The sequence below is a fragment of the Bombina bombina genome, chromosome 4 (assembly GCF_027579735.1).
Source record: "Bombina bombina isolate aBomBom1 chromosome 4, aBomBom1.pri, whole genome shotgun sequence".
Lineage (NCBI taxonomy): Eukaryota > Metazoa > Chordata > Amphibia > Anura > Bombinatoridae > Bombina > Bombina bombina.
The window spans coordinates 365,918,341-365,942,006 of NC_069502.1; the positions used below are offsets into that span (position 1 = coordinate 365,918,341).

Consider the following 23,666-nt stretch of genomic DNA (forward strand, 5'->3'; position numbering starts at 1 on the left):
TAAATATTAATTAAATAAATCTAAATAATATTTCTCTTATTAAATAAATTAATCCTATTTAAAACTAAATACTTACCTTTAAAATAAACCCTAATATAGCTACAATATAAATAATAATTATATTGTAGCTATCTTAGGATTTATATTTATTTTACAGGCAAATTTCAATTTATTTTAACTTGGATGACGTCCCTTAAAGGAGCCTTCATTCGTCGTTAGTCCGTCGGGGAAGAAGGATGTTACGCGTCGGCGAGATGAAGATGGATCCTGAAGAAAGAAGACTGAAGACCCCGCTTGGAAGGATGGAAGACTTCTTCAGCGCCGCTTGGAAGATGACATCGCCCGGATGGAAGACGTCTTCAGCACCGCCTGGATGATGACTTCATCGGATAGAAGACTTCTTCAGCGCCCCTTGGAGGATCACTTCTGCCGCTCCGGATCTCCTCTTCGGTTCCATCGGTGGGTCAGCTGGCTGAAGACAACTCAAGGTAGGATGATCTTCAGGGGGGTAGTGTTAGGTTTATTTAAGGGGGGTTTGGGTTAGATTAGGGGTATGTGGGTGGTGGGTTTTAATGTTGGGGGGGTTGTATTTTTCTTTTACAGGCAAAAGAGCAGTCTTCTTTGGGGCATGCCCCGCAAAAGGCCCTTTTAAGGGCTGGTAAGGTAAAAGAGCTTTGAACTTTTTTAATGTAGAATAGGGTAGGGCATTTTTTTATTTTGGGGGGCTTTGTTATTTTATTAGGGGGCTTAGATTAGGTGTAATTAGCTTAAAATTGTTGTAATATTTTTTAAATGTTTGTAACTTATTTTTTTTATTTTTTGTAACTTAGTTTTTTATTTTTTGTACTTTAGTTAGTTTATTTAATTGTATTTAATTGTAGTTATTTGTAGTTAATTTATTTAATTAATTTAATGATAGTGTAGTGTTAGGTTTAATTGTAAAAAACAACAGAGAAAAGAGACTTTAAGAAAGTGGACTGTAATAATTATATACATAGAGAAAGCTGCCACCTTAATAGATGGAAGACGAATATACCAAAAGGTCAATTCCTAAGATTGAAGAAAAACTGCTCCAATCCCAGTAAGTGGGAAGAACAAGCTGCCACTCTTAAAGAAAAAATTCTAGAAAGAGGTTACGAAGAAGAATCCCTAATTCAAACTATGGAAGAGGTCAGGAAGAGGGATCGGAAAGATCTCCTGGTATACAAACCCAAAAAACAATCAACTATTCCGATGATAACCCACTCACTATTCCATTTATAACAGAGTATAGTGAAAACAGACATATTGTGGAGAAAATCATAGAGAAGCACTGGTCACTTTTAAAGAATGATGAAATCATAGGGGAAAAAATTGACAACTCGACCTGTCTTTATATCTAGGAAGACTAACAATCTTAAGAACAAACTATCCCCAAGTATACCTAAGAGAATACCGAATAGATCAAGGGATGTATTTGGCAAAGAAATCAAAGGGTTCTTCCCATGTCTGAATTGTAAAGCCTGCAAAAGAGGTGTTAAAACTAAAGAATTCACCTCTTTCAACTCAAAAGTCAGATATAAGATTAATGATCTTATAAGATGCAGCGAGAGGAGTTATCTATTTGATAGGGTGCAGCTGTGGACTCCAATACATAGGACAAACGTCCAGAAATCTTAAAGATCGCATTAGAGAACATCTACTAAAGATTGAACACGAAAGCACTGAGACAGCCCTCTATAGACACTTTACTAACTACCATCGAGCAAGCCACAAAGATTTTAACTACATAGGCATATAACTAGTGACACCAAACTGGAGGGGCGGTGACTATGAGAGACGCTTACTGACTGTAGAATCCAAATGGATCTTTAATATTGATTGTCTTTACCCTAGAGGTTTGAACAATAGAGAGGATCTCTCGCATTTATTAAGTACCAAGAACCACTAATACTTAGACATTAGGTGACACTTAGCTAGTCTGCATGTATTTTCATACTAGCTTATTTTAGCCAAGCGTTACTATACCTATCATATACCTGTCTAACTGGGGGTTGTTTTTTAAAACCGTTTTAATTCAGTCATCTTATGAATTGGTACTATCAGGCCCCTCGAGTATAGCACACGTATCCAATTTTAAGTCCAATTTTAGATGTGCCCCTCTGTTATTATTACTTTTTAACCCAGATATTTCAATATATTGGTATTTTTATGACATCTCAAATGAGTTGTAAAATGTGTTTTAAGATCTCTTTTATGTAGTTATTGAAACTAAAGGATCAATAGTATATATATATATATATATATATTTTATTTTTTCGGTCTTATTGTTGTATTTTATCAGTTTTAACCATTATTGCCCATCCCATTATCAATATGTTCCATTTTATGACCAAAGTATAAATTTTATTTCTTTTAAAGTATGTCAATTTTGTTATTATTTTTCATTTACATTTTTATATTTTTTAATTTTACGACATCTTCAGATGAGTTGTGAAATGTGTTTTAAGATTTTTTCTATTTATTGTGATTTTATGCTATCTTGTAATGTATCTCAATATCCCACTAAAGGATTATTAATGTATATATTTTTATTTTTGGGTCTTATTAAACTATTATTGCTCATCCTATTATCAATATGTTCCAATATATATTTTATGACCAAAATATAATCACTGTATAAACCTTATATAGATCTTATACAATCAAGTTATACTTATTAGATACATTTGTCCATGTATCGCCTTTGGATATTTTGTACCATACAATGCCCCTATTGAATTACATGTATCGCTATTTACAAAAACCGCAATGGAAATACCGAAACCGGAAGTATATAAAACCGGAAGTAAACAAACATGACGTCACTTCTGGTCCGACGCTCACGTGTGTAGAAACGGAGCGATCGGTGATACATATCATTAACAGATTGGCCATCAGTGTGATAGAACTCCTTACCTGTTCTAATTAATCGACTGAAACACAGCCCAACTATTAACACAAAGGGCACTAAAAAAGTTGAACAATACTGTATGGGAAAAATACTATTTCCAAAACGGAAGTATAATATTAAGAGAACTTCCGGGTCATTTTTGGCGCCAAAACCATTTTTTGGCGCCAAAATTACGATAATTCATTGGTTTATGATACATACAAATAGAGCCACCAACACTCACCCTTAGATAGTCTTGAGACCTGTTAAAGAGGCCGAAACGCGTTGACAATTTGGTGAGCATTATTTCTTTATTTTTTACACTCTGAGACGTTATTGCACTATGTTATTTTTTTAATTTACAGGGATAATTTACCAAAGTTAATACTGAAAGGAAAAGCAAAGTCATCCAGCCAAAAGAATTTATCATCATCACTCACATGGATACATTCATAAGGAGGAATATTCATTAACATTTAATAACTGACACTTTTAACTTGGATTATTTATATACCCTACTTTTTCAATTTACATATACTATTTTTGATTTTCAAACACTTTTTTTCACACACACACTTATTTTTAACACTATTTACAATTTTTCATGTTATATTATTTTTATATTAACTTTTTTGGGGGTCCCCCGCTTTTATTTTTTATTTTTATTTTAACTTTTATTTTTATCTTTTTCACATATATACAATTTTTTCACATAATATTTTCACACAGATTGTTTCTTTAATTCATCAGTTTATTTTCACTTTTTTCATCGGATTTTTTCACTGGATTTCTTCACTGGATTTTTTCACTTGACTTTTAATAAATATATTTTTTATACCAAGGGATTTATATAACTTATTTATTGGACTTCCTTATCCTTCTTCTAGAGATCATTTCATGTGACTCACATTTTGTTCATCTCCGTAATTGGCGACATTATTTGTTTTTTAATATTGTTTTTTAATATTGTTTTTAATATTTTTCATTTGCATGTTATTATTTTCTACAATTGTATTTTTAGTATATATGTTACATGGATCCATGCTATTCATTATATGTTAAATAAATGTCTGATTATCATTGATCTATTTGTTAGAATCTTCCTTTGCCTCTAGTTGGCGCTCTTGGATTATTTGTTGTTTTTTGTGTTCTAATCAGGGTAAGCTAGATACCCCATATCCAGGAGCCATAAGGAAGTAGGTTGAGCGCTGTTAGATATTTGTATACATTAGGCTTAATTGTAACTTAGGTTAGGATTTATTTTACAGGTAATTTTGTATTTCTTTTAGCTAGGTAGTTATTAAATAGTTAATAACTATTTAATAACTATTCTAACTAGCTAAAATAAATACAAAGTTACCTGTAAAATAAATATAAATCCTAAAATAGCTACAATTTAATTATTAATTATATTGTAGCTATCTTAGGGTTTATTTTACAGGTAAGTATTTAGTTTTAAATAGGAATAATTTATTTAAGTATAGTGTAGTGTTAGGTGTAATTGTAACTTAGGTTAGTTTTTATTTTACAGGTAAATTTCTCTTTATTTTAGCTAGGTAGCTATTAAATAGTTAATAACTATTTAATAGCTATTGTACCTAGTTAAAATAAATTGAAAGTTACCTGTAAAATAAAAATAAACCCTAATATAGCTACAATATAATTATTATTTATATTGTAGCTATATTAGGGTTTATTTTAAAGGTAAGTATTTAGTTTTAAATAGGATTAACTTAGTTAATAAGTGAAATATTATTTAGATTTATTTAATTAATATTTAAGTTAGGGGAGTGCTAGGGTTAGTGTTAGACTTAGGTTTAGGGGTTAATAATTTTATTACAGTGGCGGTGGTGTAGGGGGGGGCAGGATAGGGGTTAATAAATGTATTATAGGTGGCGAAGGTGTAGGGGGGGGCAGATTAGGGGTTAATAAGATTAATATAGGTTGCGGCGGGGTCCGAGAGCGGCGGTTTAGGGGTTAAACTATTTATTTAGTTGCGGCGAGGTGCGGGATCAGCAGGATAGGGGTTAATAACTTTATTATAGAGGGCAACGGTATAGGGGGGCAGGATAGGGGTTACTAGGTATAATGTAGGTGGCGGCGGTGTCCGGGAGCGGCGGTTTAGGGGTTAATACATTTATTATAGTTGCGGCGGTGTCCAGGAGCAGCGGTTTAGGGGTTACTAACTTTATTTTGTTGCGGGGGGCTCCGGGGGTGCTGGTATAGGGGGTAGAACAGTGTAGTTAGTGTGGGTGCTTAGTGACAGGCTAGGAATAAAGCTGTAAAAAAGCCGAAGAGCAGCAAGAGCGGATGAGTGATAACTATCACAATCCGCTGCTCATCACCCCGTACTTGGTGCGCGGCTTTTTGACAGCTTTATTGATAACTTAGGCGAATGTATTCAGGTCCGCGGCGGCGATGGTAGGCGAGCTTAGGCGGGTGTATTGAACCGGCGAAGGCAGGTAAAGTAGACGCGTTGATAACTACCCCTCAATATCTCATCATGTTATCATTTTATGTATACACGCTTGCTTCCTTATCTTATATTTGTCTGGAAAACTAAAGCTCAATACATAGGCCCCTAGTTATGAAAGTCTGGCGGACCTGATCCGACAGTGCGGATCAGGTCCGCCAGACCTCGCTGAATACGGCGAGCAATATGCTCGCCGTATTCAGCATTGCACCAGCAGCTTACAAGAGCTGCTGGTGCAATGCCGCTCCCTGCAGACTCGCGGCCAATAGGCCACCAGCAGGGGGTGTCAATCAACCCGATCGTACTCGATCAGGTTGATTTCCGGCGATGTCTGTCCGCCTGCTCAGAGCAGGCGGACAGTGTTATAGAGCAGCAGTCTTTGTGACCGCTGCTTCATAACTGCTGTTTCTGGCGAGTCTGAAGACTTGCCAGAAACACAGGGCATCAAGCTCCATTCGGAGCTTGATACATATGCCCCATAGAGAGAACAATGTAAATGTATCATGTTATTACTTAACTATGCTGCACCCCACTGTGAGTTTAATTTCTTCTGCTGGCTGTGTTTACTTAGGCTATTTAAGAGCTGAGACTCCAGTATCAAAACTTTCCGTATACAGTATGTTGGGATACCACAGGCTAAATCAGCTATTTTAAAGACCAAAATAGGGGGAAAGGAGCTACTTGTAAAAAATTTAATACACTCCAGCAGTTAAAATGGATAACTGGCAACAATTTAAATGGGATAAAAAGTTTGGGTGAACTGTCCCTTTAATGGGATTGATGAGGTGTGAAAATTGTGTCTCCAGCCATGGTTAGGCTTTATTGCTGTGGGTCATGGTTATGAGTAGGCTTTAATGCTGTGGGTCTTGGTTATGAGTAGGCTTTAATGCAGTGGGTCTTGGTTATGAGTAGGCTTTAATGCTGTGGGTCTTGGTTATGAGTAGGCTTTAATGCTGTGGGTCTTGGATATGAGTAGGCTTCAATGCTGTGGGTCTTGGTTATGAGTAGGCTTTAATGCTGTGGGTCTTGGTTATGAGTAGGCTTTAATGCTGTGAGTCTTGGTTATGAGTAGGCTTTAATGCAGTGGGTCTTGGTTATGAGTAGGCTTTAATGCAGTGGGTCTTGGTTATGAGTAGGCTTTAATGCAGTGGGTCTTGGTTATGAGTAGGCTTTAATGCTGTGGGTCTTGGTTATGAGTAGGCTTTAATGCTGTGGGTCTTGGTTATGAGTAGGCTTTAATGCTGTGGGTCTTGGTTATGAGTAGGCTTTAATGCAGTGTAAGCAAAAAATTTTTTTTCATCTGCTGCATCAAGCTTTAGGATGCTTGGTAATTATGCAAGGTCAAAGCAACCTTAGAGAGAAAAAGATTTATTGACCAACTGCACCTATTAGCTATAGGCAAAGGATATTATTAGTGCTGTTTTGTAGCAGTTTCTTGAAAGTAATTGCTGTTGCTCTACAGTACTACAGCAACAGTTTGGAAGTTGGATTCTGAATGTTCACTATTTAAATGAAAGCTACATGTTTACGTCTATCCATCAGTCTTATCACTGCAGCATACAGCCTTTACTAGTAAAAGTCTTTATTCATGGTACTATTTTAAGAGCAGCTCACTTAATTAATTCACATTACTTATGTCTCCTTCAACAAGTTAATTTGAGCACAGATCTTTAATGCAGGTCCCAACTTAATATTCATTGTATTCATGAGATGATCCTCTTTAAGTAACAGAAGAGCCTGTCCATCAATTTCCTGTGTCCTGAACTCCTCTGCAACATCATGACATCCTACAAGACAACAACAAAATATATGAGGGAAACCAAAAGTGTGCTACTTCTACAAACAGTTATCATATAGATATGTATATGTGTTGTGTATGTGCTATCCTGTACAGCTACAAATGCACGTGAATGCTGGATACACTTGCAATGTAGTGATTGTCACTAACAGTACAGGAATCTTCATAAATGGGCTTTAAAATGGGATCGTACAATCGTGAGTTCCATAGGAATATATTGCAATCCATTTCGATTCACACCACTGCTATACCATCTGAAGGCCATTTGTATGTTGGCACTATTGACATACTATTTATTGTCACTTTAAATATTTGACAAATGCTTGCATCTGCATTGTGGAACTTAAGTTCATGAAGGCGCTATCCTGTCTAGGACAATAGAAGCTTGCCAATCAGCTCCGACTTCCAGGCCGGCACATCAAAGGTGTAGATTTTAAAGGAATATATTTTAGATTCCACTTCTTAGTGTACACAGGGGCGGTAGGTATTTTGATAGATTTCACCTGCCCTTAGTGCTATGCACGCAGGTTCTGTAGATGAAAAAGTTTGTGGTGATATATTCGTATAGTAACAACCCGGGTTGAAAAGAGGTTCTAGTGTTAAGCAATAACACTTGTGTAGAAGGTACACAGTCCCACAATTCTACGTGTTTCGCTCTCTCCTAGAACTTTATCAAGAATCTACCATCGGCTATATGCTGGAAAAACTTTTAACATTTTTATAGCCTTACTACTTACACCCAACTTGGGACAATATCATCCCTCTATTTTCTAACACAGCTGGTTTCAACGGACTTTGGCATATTAGTAGTGAAACATATGAATACTCTAAAGTGCCTTCATTCAGCGTTGGTTTGGTGTATAAATTGATTAATAGTCCAAATATCAGATCATTCCAATATATATGCTGGTTTAACATAATACCCAGAGTACAGATAAAGTGTTGTACGCATACACTAATGTAACCTCGAATTTGGACTTGGTTGCCATTTTCCTGGAACACCTGTGAATTCACATGAGGTATAACCTTTCTCTATAATCGGTAATAGCCAAGTTTTATAATTGAGCATTTTTAAACACAATTTTTTTGTTTTAAAATAATTGGTGGTTTCCTAAAAAACCTTTGTTTTTATATTAGAGACGTCTCTATAGGTGCTTTATGTTTTATATTTTTTATGTATAAATAAATGACACATCTTTTTATTTTGGGTCTATCTCTTTATTATAAATTTTACATATTTATGTGACAATATTATTATTGGTATCTTTAGCTTTAAGCGCCCTTACATCCCCTTTTCTCACAATGCAATTTTAAGTAACTTTCTAATTTACTCCTATTATCAAATTTTCTTTGTTCTCTTGCTATCTTTATTTAAAAAGCATGAATGTAAAGCTTAGGAACCAGCCTATTTTAGGTTCAGAACCCTGGAATGGGTTACATTTAGCCATCAATAAGGAAGCATAACCTAGGTTCTGAACCAAAAAGGGCCGGCTCCTAAGTTTTACATTCCTGATTTTTAAATAAACATAACAAGAGAACGAAGAAAAATTGATAATAGGAGTAAATTAGAAAGTTGCTTAACCCCTTAACCACCAGCGCTGTACCCTGGGCTTCTCTCTGATGTGATCTCGCTATTTTGAGTGGGGCACTGCAGAAATAGATTTGCAGAGTTGTGGATGCAGAGAGGGCCACTCTGTGTGCCGATTGTTGGTGGGTGGGAGTGTAATGATGGAGGCGGGTGGGCAGCCCATTGCTGGAGGAGGCGGGAGGAGGGTGGGAGTGGTAGGGAATGCTTGGCCACGCTACAGGGAAGCCCAAAATAAAGGAGGGTAAAGGAGGGAGGAGGGAGTAGGGGCAATGAGGGGGATCCCATGTGGGATCCATTAACAGAAAGGGATCTGGGAGTGGGAGGGGGTAGTGTATTGAGGGGGGGCAGCTACACTACAGAAAAAAGGGATTTTTTTTAAATTGTCAATTTTGCAGCAAACTGGGTACTGGCAGACAGCAGCCAGTACCTAAGATGGTGGCAAATAGGTAGAGGGGTAGGGCTAGAGAGCTTTTTTTTGGGGGTATCAGGGAGGTTGGGGGGTTAGGGGGGAAACCTACACAGCAGCAAATATAGTTAAAAAATAATATATATATATATATATATATATATATATATATATATATATATATAAAAAGGCTTTTATTTTCATACTGGCAGACTTTTTGCCAGTACTTAAGATGGCGGTGACAATTGTAAGGTGGGGGGGGAGAGCTCTTTGTTTTGATAGGTAAATACAAAAAAAAGGTTCTATTTCTGTTTAAATGTAGTGATGGCAAAAATGTTAAAAATGCTCCGGTCTTTTAGGGAAGTTTTTGTCTGAAATGCCCAGTCCTTAAGGGGTTAAAGGGACAGTCTAGTCAAAATTAAACTTTCATGATTCAGATAGGGCATGTCATTTTAAACAACTTATTTTCATACTGGCAGACTGAAAATTGTAAGGTGGGGGAGGGAATAGAGCTGTTTGAGGGGGGTCAGGGAGGGATCAGGGGGTGGAATGTGTCAGGTGGGAGGCTGATCTCTACACTAAAGCTAAAATTAACCCTACAAGCTACCTAATTAACCCCTTCACTGCTGGGCATAATACAAGTATGGTACGCAGCGGCATTTAGCAGCATTCTAATTACCAAAAAGCAATGCCAAAGCATATATGTCTGCTATTTTTGAGCAAAGGGGATCCCAGAGAAGCATTTACAACCATTTGTGCCATAATTGCACAAGCTGTTGTGAGAAACCTAAAATTTTGGAAAAAGTTAGCGTTTTTTTAATTTGATCGCATACGGCGGCGAAATGGTGGCATGAAATTTAGCAAAATGGGCCTAGATTAATACTTTGGGTTGTCTGCTAAAAAAAATATAGTTTTGATAGGTAAACACAAAAAAAAGGCTCTATTTCTGTTTAAATGTAGTGATGGCAAAAATGCTAAAAATGCTCTGGTCTTTTAGGGAAGTTTTTGTCTGAAATGCCCGGTCCTTAAGGGGTTAAAGGGACAGTCTAGTCAAAATTAAACTTTCATGATTCAGATAGGGCATGTAATTTAAACAACTTTTCAAATGACTTTTATCATTAAAGGGACAGTCTAGTCAAAATTAAACTTTTATGGTTGAGATGGGGGGGGGGGGTAGTTATCAACGTGTCAACTTTCCTGCCTTCCCCGGCCCAATACGCCCGCCTAAGCTCGCCTCACATCGCCGCCGCGGACCTGAAAAAATTTGCCTAAGTTATCAAATAAAGCTGTCAAAAAGCCGCGGGGCGATGAGCAGCGGACTGTGAGAGTTATCACTCATGCGATCTCGCTGCTCTTCGGCTTTTTCCCAGCTTTATTGCTAGCCTGTCACTAAGCACTCACACTAAACTGCACTGTTCTACCCCCTATACCGGCGCCCCCCGCAACTAAATAAAGTTACTAACCCCAAAACCGCCGCTCCTAGACCCTGCCGCAACTCTGAAAAATGTATTAACCCCTAAACCGCCGCTCCTAGACCCTGCCGCAACTCTGATAAATGTATTAACCCCTAAACCACCGCTCCTAGACCCTGCCGCAACTCTGATAAATGTATTCACCCCTAAACCGCCGCTCCTAGACCCTGCCGCAACTCTGATAAATGTATTAACCCCTAAACCGCCACTCCCGGACACCGCTGCCACCTACATTATACCTATTAACCCCTATCCTGCCCCCCTACACCGTCGCCACCTATAATAAATTTATTAACCCCTATCCTGCCCCCCCTACACCGTCGCCACCTATAATAAATTTATTAACCCCTATCCTGCCCCCCACTACACCGCCGCCACTGTAATACATTTTTTAACCCCTAAACCTAAGTCTAACACTAACCCTAACACCCCCCTAACTTAAATATTAATTAAATAAATCTAAATAATATTTCTATTATGAACTAAATTAATCCTATTTAAAGCTAAATACTTACATTTAAAATAAACCCTAATATAGCTACAATATAAATAATAATTATATTGTAGCTATCTTAGGATTTATTTTTATTTTACAGGTACCTTTCAATTTATTTTAACTAGGTACAATAGCTATTAAATAGTTATTAACTATTTAATAGCTTACCTAGCTAAAATAAAGAGAAATGTACCTGTAAAATAAAAACTAACCTAAGTTACAATTACACCTAACACTACACTATACTTTAATAAATTATTCCTATTTAAAACTAAATACTTACCTGTAAAATAAACCCTAAGATAGCTACAATGTAATTAATAATTACATTATAGCTATTTTAGGATTTATATTTATTTTACAGGTAACTTTGTATTTATTTTAGCTAGTTAAAATAGTTATTAAATAGTTATTAACTATTTAATATCTACCTAGCTAAAAGAAATACAAAAATACCTGTAAAACAAATCCTAACCTAAGTTACAATTAAACCTAACACTACACTATCATTAAATTAATTAAATAAATTACCTACAAATAACTACAATTAAATACAATTACATAAACTAACTAAAGTACAAAAAATAAAAAAGCTAAGTTACAAAAAATAAAAAAAATAGGTTACAAACATTTTAAAAATATTACAACAATTTTAAGCTACTTACACCTAATCTAAGCCCCCTAATAAAATAACAAACCCCCCCAAAATAAAAAAAGGCCCTACCCTTTTCTAAATTAAAAAAGTTCAAAGCTCTTTTACCTTACCAGCCCTTAAAAGGGCCTTTTGTGGGGGCATGCCCCAAAGAGTTCAGCTCTTTTGCCTGTAAAAGAAAAATACAACCCCCCCCCAACATTAAAACCCACCACCCACATACCCCTAATCTAACCCAAACCCCCCTTAAAAAAACCTAACACTAATCCCCTGAAGATCATCCTACCTTTAGTCGTCTTCACTCAGCCGAGCCACCGATGGAACTGAAGAGGAGACCCGGACCGGCAGAAGTGATCCTCCAAGCGGCGCTGAAGAAATCTTCCATCCGGGCGAGGTCATCTTCCAAGAGGCGCTGAAGAAGTCTTCTATCCGGGCGAGGTCATCTTCCAAGAGGCGCTGAAGAAGTCTTCTATCCGGGGGATGTCATCTTCCAAGCTGGGTCTTGAATCTTCATCCCGCCGATGCGGAACATCCTTCTTTACCGACGGACTACCGACGAATGAAGGCTCCTTTAAGGGACGTCATCCAAGATGGCGTCCCTTCAATTCCGATTGGCTGATAGGATTCTATCAGCCAATCGGAATTAAGGTAGGAAAAATCTGATTTGCTGATTCAATCAGCCAATCAGATTCAAGTTAAATCCGATTGGCTGATCCAATCAGCCAATCAGATTGAGCTCGCATTCTATTGGCTGATCGAAACAGCCAATAGAATGCGAGCTCAATCTAATTGGCTGATTGGATCAGCCAATCGGATTGAACTTGAATCTGATTGGCTGATTCAATCAGCCAATCAGATTTTTCCTACCTTAATTCCGATTGGCTGATAGAATCCTATCAGCCAATCGGAATTGAAGGGACGCCATCTTGGATGATGTCCCTTAAAGGAGCCTTCATTCGTCGGTAGTCCGTCGGTAAAGAAGGATGTTCCGCGTCGGCGGGATGAAGATTCAAGACCCGGCTTGGAAGATGACATCCCCCGGATAGAAGACTTCTTCAGCGCCTCTTGGAAGATGACCTCGCCCGGATAGAAGACTTCTTCAGCGCCTCTTGGAAGATGACCTCGCCCGGATGGAAGATTTCTTCAGCGCCGCTTGGAGGATCACTTCTGCCGGTCCGGGTCTCCTCTTCAGTTCCATCGGTGGCTCGGCTGAGTGAAGACGACTAAAGGTAGGATGATCTTCAGGGGATTAGTGTTAGGTTTTTTTAAGGGGGGTTTGGGTTAGATTAGGGGTATGTGGGTGATGGGTTTTAATGTTGGGGGGGTTGTATTTTTCTTTTACAGGCAAAAGAGCTGAACTCTTTGGGGCATGCCCCCACAAAAGGCCCTTTTAAGGGCTGGTAAGGTAAAAGAGCTTTGAACTTTTTTAATTTAGAATAGGGTAGGGCCTTTTTTATTTTGGGAGGTTTGTTATTTTATTAGGGGGCTTAGATTAGGTGTAAGTATCTTAAAATTGTTGTAATATTTTTAAAATGTTTGTAACCTATTTTTTTTATTTTTTGTAACTTAGCTTTTTTATTTTTTGTACTTTAGTTAGTTTATGTAATTGTATTTAATTGTAGTTATTTGTTGGTAATTTATTTAATTAATTTAATGATAGTGTAGTGTTAGGTTTAATTGTAACTTAGGTTAGGATTTATTTTACAGGTAATTTTGTATTTCTTTTAGCTAGGTAGATATTAAATAGTTAATAACTATTTAATAACTATTCTAACTAGCTAAAATAAATAAAAAGTTACCTGTAAAATAAATATAAATCCTAAAATAGCTATAATGTAATTATTAATTACATTGTAGCTATCTTAGGGTTTATTTTACAGGTAAGTATTTAGTTTTAAATAGGAATAATTTATTAAAGTATAGTGTAGTGTTAGGTGTAATTGTAACTTAGGTTAGTTTTTATTTTACAGGTACATTTCTCTTTATTTTAGCTAGGTAAGCTATTAAATAGTTAATAACTATTTAATAGCTATTGTACCTAGTTAAAATAAATTGAAACGTACCTGTAAAATAAAAATAAATCCTAAGATAGCTACAATATAATAATTATTTATATTGTAGCTATATTAGGGTTTATTTTAAATGTAAGTATTTAGCTTTAAATAGGATTAATTTAGTTCATAATAGAAATATTATTTAGATTTATTTAATTAATATTTAAGTTAGGGGGGTGTTAGGGTTATTGTTAGACTTAGGTTTAGGGGTTAATAAATTTATTACAGTGGCGGCGGTGTAGTGGGGGGTAGGATAGGGGTTAATAAATTTATTATAGGTGGCGACGGTGTAGGGGGGGCAGATTAGGGGTTAATAAATTTAATATAGGTTGCGGCAGGGTCAGGGAGCGGAGGTTTAGGGGTTAATACATATATTATAGTTGCGGTGGGCTCCGGGAGCGGCGGTTTAGGGGTTAATATGTATAGAGTAGCTTGCGGTGGGCTCCGGGAGTGGCGGTTTAGGGGTTAATACATTTATTATAGTTGCGGTGTGCTCCGGGAGCTGCGGTTTAGGGGTTAATATGTATAGAGTAGCTTGCGGTGGGCTCCGGGAGCGGCGGTTTAGGGGGTAATAACTTTATTTAGTTGCGGCGGTGTAGGAGGGACAGATTAGTGGTGTTTAGACTCGGGGTACATGTTAGGGTGTTAGGTGCAGACATCTCCCATAGAAATCAATGGGATCCGCCGCCTCCAGGGTGGCAGTTTGAAAACCAGGTACGCTGGGCCGTAAAAGTGCCGAGCGTACCTGCTAGTTTTTTGATAACTAGCAAAAGTAGTCAGATTGTGCCGCATTTGTGTGCGGAACATCTGGAGTGACGTAAGAATCGATCTGTGTCGGACTGAGTCCGGCGGATCGAAGCTTACGTCACAAAATTCTACTTTTGCCGGTATCTAGCCTTTGATAACTAAGGCGAATCAACCTCGCCACAAATACGCTGCGGAATTCCAGCGTATTTGAGGTTGACGGCTTAATAACTACCCCCCAGGGTATGCAATTTTAAACAACTGTCCAGTTTACTTTTATCATCAAATTTGCTTTGTTCCCTTGGTGGTATTTTTGAAAAGCTAAACCTAGCTAGGCTCAAACTGATTTCTAAACCGTTGAAAACCGCCTCTTAGCTTAGAGCATTTTTAAAGTTTTTCACAGTTAGACAGTGTTAGTTCATGTGTGTCATAAAGATAACATTGTGCTTACTCCTGTATAGTTATTTAGGAGTCTGCACTGATTGGCTACACTGCATGTCTTTTAAAAGTACTGAAATAAGGGGGCAGTCTGCAGAGGCTTAGATACAAGGTAATCACAGAGGTAAAACATATCTATACTATAATTGCGTTTGTAATGTCCATCGCCGTCGGCAGTTGTGCACACATTCTCAATGGAATGTTGGCAGTGCGAGGCAGCCAAAAGAATTCACCTGGATGCAGCTTCGCCATTTTCGGAATCCACCGGGATGCAGTGAAGGCAAATGGTGCATTACAAAAAAAAATAAAAAATACCGCCTGCACAAAGTATAACAAAAAAAAAACGAACCTCCCATACGAAGTATTAACACATACACTGCAAACCCACACATCGCAAAATAATAAAGTAATTAACCCCTTAATCCCTTAACCATCAACCACCCACATCGCAATAAACCTAATTACCCTATTAACCCCTTAACCGCAAAACCCCCACATTGCAATAAACCTAATTACCCTAGTAACCCCTAAACCGCAAAATCCTCACATCGCAATAAACATAATTAACCTATTAACCCCTAAACCGCAAAACTCCCACATCGCAATAAACCTATTTACCCTATTAACCCCTAAACCGCAAATCCCTCACATCGCAATAAACCTAATTAACCTATTAACCCCTTAAACCACCAAATCCCAGAACGCAAATAACTAATTAAATTACTAAGCCCCCTGGCAGTGTGGTTCCTTACTCACTGTGAGGCTCACATTGGGAGGTACTATAGAGGATGACCTTATAACAAATTGTTTATACTCCATTTTACCATTTTACTTATGGAAGGATTGTTTTTACTGTTCGGTTTGCACTTATACTCAAGTATCCAATTTAAATTGTTTAATACATTTAGCCTTAAAGAATTTAACATATATATTTTTAAAGCACGTATGTAACTCAGGTGCTCGAAACCTACATAGACTGTCAATCCACATCTAGTCCTCTCTAAGCACCTGAGTTTAAAGCATCCATACATCCCTAGCTCGATATCTCAACCCACCCTAAAATGATTTAATCTTGGTATACTATTTTCCCAGGCGATATACGTTATACAAGTCTGTTTATATTATGCTCTCAATGGCCTAACTGTAGCGGTTTAGGTCACTTTTCAATGGAGGCGCCAATATTTCTCTTTAAGAGACCCATGTATTATGTTACTTAATTTTACACCACGGTCTGGTGCCATATCAGAAACCAACTCCCCCACAGCCTCCCCCTCCCTCTATACTCCAAGCGGTGCTCACCTGCTGTCTCCCACCAACTACTATAAAGCCCAAAAGTGGCTGTCCTTCTGACTAACATATATAATTCAGTTCACTCATCCAAAATGGTCAATAAGTGGCCTGACAATTAGTCAGCCAATTAAACTAAAAATATTATAAAATAGGGGTTTGAGAAGCTTTGCTACTATTATCCACTGTTGTATTTATCCCTTATCTTACAAATGTTACTGTTTCCTGTATAATGGTATATTTGACCTTGATTTTATAAGGCGTTCAATGTATGATGTTTGTATCGCAAAACCTCAATAAAAGTTATTTAAAAAAAATAATAATAGTTACTAAGCCCCCTAACCTAACACCCCCTAAATTAACACAAATTACCTAAACAAAAAAATACTAAAGTTACAAAATTACAAAATTAAACCTAATCTCTATGAAAATGAAAAAGCCCCCCCAAAATAAAAACACCCCCTAATCTAAGAATAAACTGCCAGTAGCCCTTGAAAGGGCTTTTTGCAGGGTATTGCCCCAAGATAAACAGCTCTTTTACATAAAAAATACACAAAGTCCCCCCTAACAGTAAACCCCCCACCCACCAAACCCCCCAAAATAAAAAACTAACACTAAAAAACCTAAACTACCCATTGCCCTGAAAATGGCATTGCCCTTAAAAGGGCATTTAGCTCTTTTACAAAATGCCCACCCTAATCTAAATAAAAACATTTTTAACCCCCATCTAACCACCAGGTTGGTACTCACCATTCCTGAAGTCCGGCAGAGACGGTCCTGTCCCTTGCGGTGAAGTCTTCTTCCAAGCGGTGACCTCTTCTTTCTTCTTCCAGGAACATCCTGCGCGGAGTGGACGGCGGAGCTGAAGACCCATGACCGCGGAGCTGAAGACCGGTGACCCTGTAACTGAAGACCAGCTACTGTGGAGGATCCTCTTTGTACGATAGCCGCCGTACACTGAATAGTGAATTCAAGGTACGCGATTAAAGATGGCGTCCCTTGAATTCCTATTGGCTGATTTGAGTCTTCAAATTCAAATCAGCCAATAGGATGAGAGCTACTCAAATCCTATTGGCTGTTCAAATCAGCCAATAGGAGGAGCGCTACTGAAATTCTATTGGCTATTCAAATCAGCCAATAGAACTTCAGTAGCTCTCATCCTATTGACTGATTTGAACAGCCAATATGATTTGAGTATCTCTCATCCTATTGGCTGATTTGAATTCAAATCAGCCAATAGGAATTCAAGGGACACCATTTTTAATCGCGTACCTTGAATTCACTATCCAGTGTACGGCGGCAATCGTACGAAGAGGATCCTCCACGCTCCATGGCTCCATGGCCGCCGGTCTTCAGTTCCAGGGTCGCTGGTCTTCAGTTTCAGGGTCGCCAGTCTTCAGCTCCGCCCTCCGCTCCGTGCCAAATGTTCCTGGAATAAGAAAGAAGAGATCACCACTTGCCGGACTTTAGGAACGGTGAGCACCAACCTGGGGGTTAGACTTAGGTTTTTTTTTTTTTTATAGAGCTAAATGCGCTTTTAAGGGCAATGCCCAACAAATGCTCTTTTCAGGGCAACGGGTAGTTTAGGTTTTTTAGTGTTATTTTTTTTAATTTTGGGGGGTTTGGTGGGTGGAGGGTTTTACTGTTAGGGGGTACTTTGTTTATTTTTAATGTAAAAGAGCTGTTTATCTTGTGACAATGCCCTGCAAAAAGTCCTTTTAAGGGCTACTGGTAGTTTATTCTTATAGTAGGAGGTGTTTTTATTTTGGGGGGCTTTTTTATTTTCATAGGGAATAGGTATAATTTTTTAAACTTTGGTAATTTGTTTTTTTATGTTCTGTAATGTTAGCTTTTTTTATTTTTTGTAACTTTAGCTTAATTTAAACGTAGGTTTAATTTTTTGGGGTTAGACTTAGGTTTTTGTTTTATGGTTTTTATTAGATTATGGATGGACAGCAAAAGAGCCAATACAAATGCCCTTTTCAGGGCAATGAATACTTTAGGTTTTTTTAGTGTTAGGTTTATTTATTTTGGGGGGTTTGGTGGGTGGTGGGTTTTACTGTTAGGAGGGACTTAGAATTTTTGGTAACTGCAAAAGAGCTGATTAACTTAGGGCAATGCCCTACAAAAAGGTGGGGTGGTGGGTTTTACTGTTAGGAGGGACTTAGAATTTTTGGTAACTGCAAAAGAGCTGATTAACTTAGGGCAATGCCCTACAAAAAGGTGGGGTGGTGGGTTTTACTGTTAGGAGGGACTTAGAATTTTTGGTAACTGCAAAAGAGCTGATTAACTTAGGGCAATGCCCTACAAAAAGCCATTTTAAGGGCTATTGGTAGTTAAGCATTAGATTAGGGGGTGTTTTTTATTTGGGGGGGCTTTTTAATTTTCATAGGGATTAGGTTTAATTTTTTTATTTTTGATAATTTGTTTATTTTTTTCTGTAGTTCAATTTTTTTATTTTTGTTTATTAACAACACATAGACTGCCCTCTGGGCAGGCTTACCAACTAGTATTAATATAACTGTGTTGGTTATGCAAAACTGGGGAATGGGTAATAAAGGGATTATCTATCTTTTTAAACAATAACAATTCTGGTGTAGACTGTCCCTTTAAAATTGCATGCTCTATCTGAATCATTAAAGAAAAAAATGGGTTTAGTATCCCTTTAAGGATAGAAAAATACTGCAATGCTTACAGTATTTACCAACATTTAGCATATTAGTAATCTATGATTTACTGTAAATTTCTTAACTTCAACTTAACCTTTAAATCCATTCCCTATATACAGTATGTTCTGTTTCAAATACTTAATGATACCGAAATTAATTAAATGATCATATATCAGAATATTACAGTATTATACATACAGATCTACGTCTGTCCAGGTATTCAAGGCCTATGGAACAGCTCTCTGTAGAGTAAATATCCAGTAAATGTCTCACAATTTCAATTTACTCTTCCTGTCACCTCTCCTTTGCATTGGAATTGTGGAATTTCTTAAAATGTCTTGCAGAGTTTGGGTCTTCTATGGACATTATATGTTTCAAGAACCTATCTTTGAGAGGTCTCTTTGTTTTTCCTACAAATTCTTTGAGGCAACCCCTACTGGTAAGTAAGTATACTACATGTGTACATGTGCACATGTAATAAAAAAGTTAATTTTATATTCCTGATTACACCTTGAAGAGGTAAAGGTATCTCCTTCCTTTACAAACTCACAGGTTTTGTGTATCTGTCTACCCTTTTTCTTGTGTAAGCCAACAAGTTTGTGATCTCTTGGGTAAATCTGACAGAGAAACATAGCTATGGATTTACTTTTTTTTTTTTTTTTAGAAATAAATTAAAACCCTTCCTGAACAAGGGATTTGAGTATAGGGTCAGTATATAACATGGCATAGATTCTTTAATTATATTACATATTCCATTGCACTCTAAGCTGTAAGTAGTCACAGATGTAGGTTTGTTTGGTCTCTTATTGGAAGATTTAACTTTATATTGAAGTAATTCCTCTCTAGGTATACTATCTACTTCTCCCTCTGTTTTAAGTCATCTAGTAATTTCATATGCTTCTTCTAAATATTTCTCCTGGTTAGCACCTTTTAATTCCTTTTGGCTCTAATGTATTGTCCTTTAGGTATACCATGCAATGTATGTCATGGATGGCAGGAACGGAAATCAAGGATTGTGTTACCTGCTGTAGGTTTTCCGTATAGACTTGTTTTTATTAATCCTTTCTTCAAATTACTGCTAATCGGAAAAAAATTATCAGTTAATCCTAGTGACCAGTGGATGCTGAATGGAAAGTTGGATAGAAAATTCTCTTTATCCGTTATCCTGGAAATGTCACAGCAATCCGGGATGATGTGTGATGTTAGTGTTGAAAAATAAAAATAAAATAAAAATAATGGTGACGAAGATCTGCGGTAAGGTACCTAAAAAGAAAAATAGAAAAGACAACATGTGCAAAAAATCATCTAAAAGGTGGAGTATATTGAAAAATAGCTCACCAAATATGTTAGATGATCCCTGATGTCTTGAAAAAGGCCCTCTCAAAGGCCGAAACGCATTGACCTAACCTTTACCAGGATTTGTGAGGCTTGTATTTCTTCCCCAGGGATCGTCTAACATATTTGGTGAGCTATATTTCAGTATACTCCACATTTTTTGCACATGTTGTCTTTTCTATTTGCTTTTTAGGTACCTTACTACTGATGATCGTCACCATTATATATATATATAATTTTTTTTCCACACTAACATCACACATCATCCAGGATTGCTGTGACATTTCCAGGATAACGGATTAAGAGAACTTTCTATCCAACTTTCCATCCAGCATCCACTGGTCACTAGGATTAACTGATATTTTTTTCCGAATGGATATATATATATATATTTTTTTCCTAGACAGTTTTTCAATCACGTGTACATGTTATTTTTTTACACCAAGGTGATAAAAGACATTTATTTTTGAGAACAATCATTTTTAAGGATACTCTTTATTTTATTTTTTAATACTATCTTGCACACCATTGTTTAAGAGTAGCCACATCCAGTTGTGTCTGGTTTTTGGCTTCCCAACGTTTCCATACAGATACTTGTGTAATTTTTAGGTTATGGGATATGTTTTAATGTATATGTTAATAAATATGTTTTAATAGTTTCATTTATATGCTCACTTATATGTCCAATATCTAAAGTCCACTGAGACTATTTCTTACTTCCTGATCTCATACTTTAGCCTTTGGCGCTCCTATTTCTTGTGCTTTTAGTTAACTTTTTGCACCAGATCTTGTTAGGGGATCTTTTATAGTGAGCTTGTATGCTCAACTAGGCGCAGTGTACTACATAACAAATTACACTTCTTAGAAAAGGGACACAGCATTAGCCAGTTGAGATGGAAAGTAATTGATTATGAAGGCCCTCAAAGGAAGGGAGGTGACCGTGAAAAACTCCTAAAATAGAAAGAAATGTATTGGATACATAGATTGGGGACAATGGTCCCAAATGGATTGAATAGGGGGTTTGAGTGGTCAATATTTTGGTAACAGGTGTTTAGCCAATAGAAGGACATAGTAAGAATATTTAACTAATATACCCAGTCAGTTGAGTGGTATTGCATTTAGTTAATAACGTGTATTTATTATTTTTTTTAGATGTGTGCTGTAATTAAATTGTTAAGCAAAAAAGAAAAATGGTTTATGTTCTAAAAAATGTTGTACTAAAATGAAACAGCAGATGGCGCCAGAGGTAAATTTTAAATGGTGCGAAACAAAGTGTTTAAAAGGCATTTCAGTGTATTATATGAATAGCATGAATAAGGGATACTGATCCCGAAACGTCGCTACTTTTTTGTCATGAAATAAAGTGATTAACTTTTAAAAGATAAGTGCTGTGGACATTCACTTCTATGGTGTTTATCTTGAGACAGCCTTGTTTGGAGGTAAATATGGATGCTATCACTATTTGGGAGATGGAAGTACAGAAACTCCTCCAGAGGCATTTTGAAGACTTGAAACAGAAGCTGCATAAGATACTGCGAATTCAGTCTCATTGGGTGACAGAACAGGAGAGCGGTAAAAGGTGAAGGGCTTCTGGAATTTGCAGAAGGTGTGGCCCCTTCTGCTTGTGTAGAACAGCTAGCTCCTACAGAAGAGATGAATGCTAAACAAACTTCTCCCTCTAGCTGGAACGTAATACCGGTCTCCCCTTTGTTGCCAGAGACGCTTAATGCCTTGCCAGAGGTTGATGCTGGACAGTGTAACACTAAGACAAACCTGCAGTGTCCAGTTATTAGAACAAGTTTGACGCCCTAGCAGCCTTTTTTGGGCCAGATTACAAGCTCCTACTCGCGCACTAATTACGCTAGATGTACATTTTTTGCACGTGTCAGGTAGCGCTCATATTACAAGTTGAAAGTAAAAAGTTTTCACTTGCATGCTAACCCAATGCACGCAAAAAGCTGAAATTAGAATATCACAACACCCTACTCAGACGCAAACCCGATCGCATATACTCAACATGAAAATATGAATCTTCTTCACATAGCAGAATATGTTCTATTTATTCATAAATACATATTTCCACATATATCTGATGGTATTTTGGTACAATATATATCTATAAATATATATTAATATAAATGATTATATATTGGTATAGATATATACAGATATATTATAGGGTTATCTAATACTTAGAACATATTCTGCTATGTGGAAAGTAAAATATTTACAGTAAATATAAAGTATAACACTTTATTAAAAAATAAGCCCCAAAAATAAAACAGGCCAATATTAAAGCTTAAGACCCCTTAAAAAAATTCACCCCAAAATAAAAAGCCCTATACTAACACTAAAAAGGGCATTTTGTTGAGCATTGCCCTAAAGTTATTACAGCTCTTTAACTAAAACAAATCCCTATTCTAAAACCAAAGTAACCCCCACCCCCCAAAAAAAGACTATCTTAAAAAACCTACACTAGCAATTGCTCTGAGGGGCATATGGTAGGGTATTGCCCTAAAGCAAGTATAGCTATTTTACTTCAATACAAAAAATCCCTATTAAAAAAAAAAAACTATCATAAAGACCTAAAGTGATTAAGTTCGTTTGCCCAATTCACAAAATAAATACCTACTCTAATAAACTAATCTAAAAAAAACCCTATCCTAAAATAGATTGCCCTGAAAAGTGCATTTGGTTAGGCATTGTCATTGCTCTAAAATAATTAAGTTCCTTTGCCCAATAAAAAATAAATAAATCTCCATTCTAAAAAAAAATAATCTATCTAAAAAAAGGGCATTTGGTAAGGCATTGCCCTAAAGCGATTACAGTTCTTTTGTGAATCAAAAAACAAAATTTATGCTTACCTGATAAATTTCTTTCTCTTGTGGTGTATCCAGTCCACGGGTTCATCCATTACTTGTGGGATATTCTCCTTCCCAACAGGAAGTTGCAAGAGGACACCCACAGCAGAGCTATCTACATAGCTCCTCCCCTAACTGCCACCCCCAGTCATTCGACCGAAGACAAGCAAGAAAAAGGAGAAACTATAGGGTGCAGTGGTGACTGTAGTTTAAAAATAAAAAACACCTGCCTTAAAGTGACAGGGCGGGCCGTGGACTGGATATACCACAAGAGAAAGAAATTTATCAGGTAAGCATAAATTTTGTTTTCTCTTGTAAGGTGTATCCAGTCCACGGGTTCATCCATTTCTTGTGGGATACCAATACCAAAGCTTTAGGACACGGATGAAGGGAGGGACAAGGAAGGCACCACTGCCTGTAAGACCTTTCTCCCAAAAATAGCCTCAGAGGAAGCAAAAGTATCAAATTTGTAGAATTTAGAA

At 37.0% G+C, this 23,666-nt stretch overlaps 1 protein-coding gene across 1 annotated transcript in view; it reads right to left on the minus strand.

The window, feature by feature from the left end:
- Positions 1-6,875: 6,875 nt before the first annotated feature.
- PHC3 (polyhomeotic homolog 3) overlaps positions 6,876-23,666 on the minus strand; it is a 1,036,700-nt gene continuing 1,019,909 nt past the window's right edge. Inside the window, exon 15 of the mRNA XM_053710129.1 lies at positions 6,876-7,171. Coding sequence (XP_053566104.1) covers positions 7,017-7,171 — 155 coding nt within the window. The 3' untranslated portion in view covers positions 6,876-7,016. The remainder of the gene's footprint in view (positions 7,172-23,666) is intronic.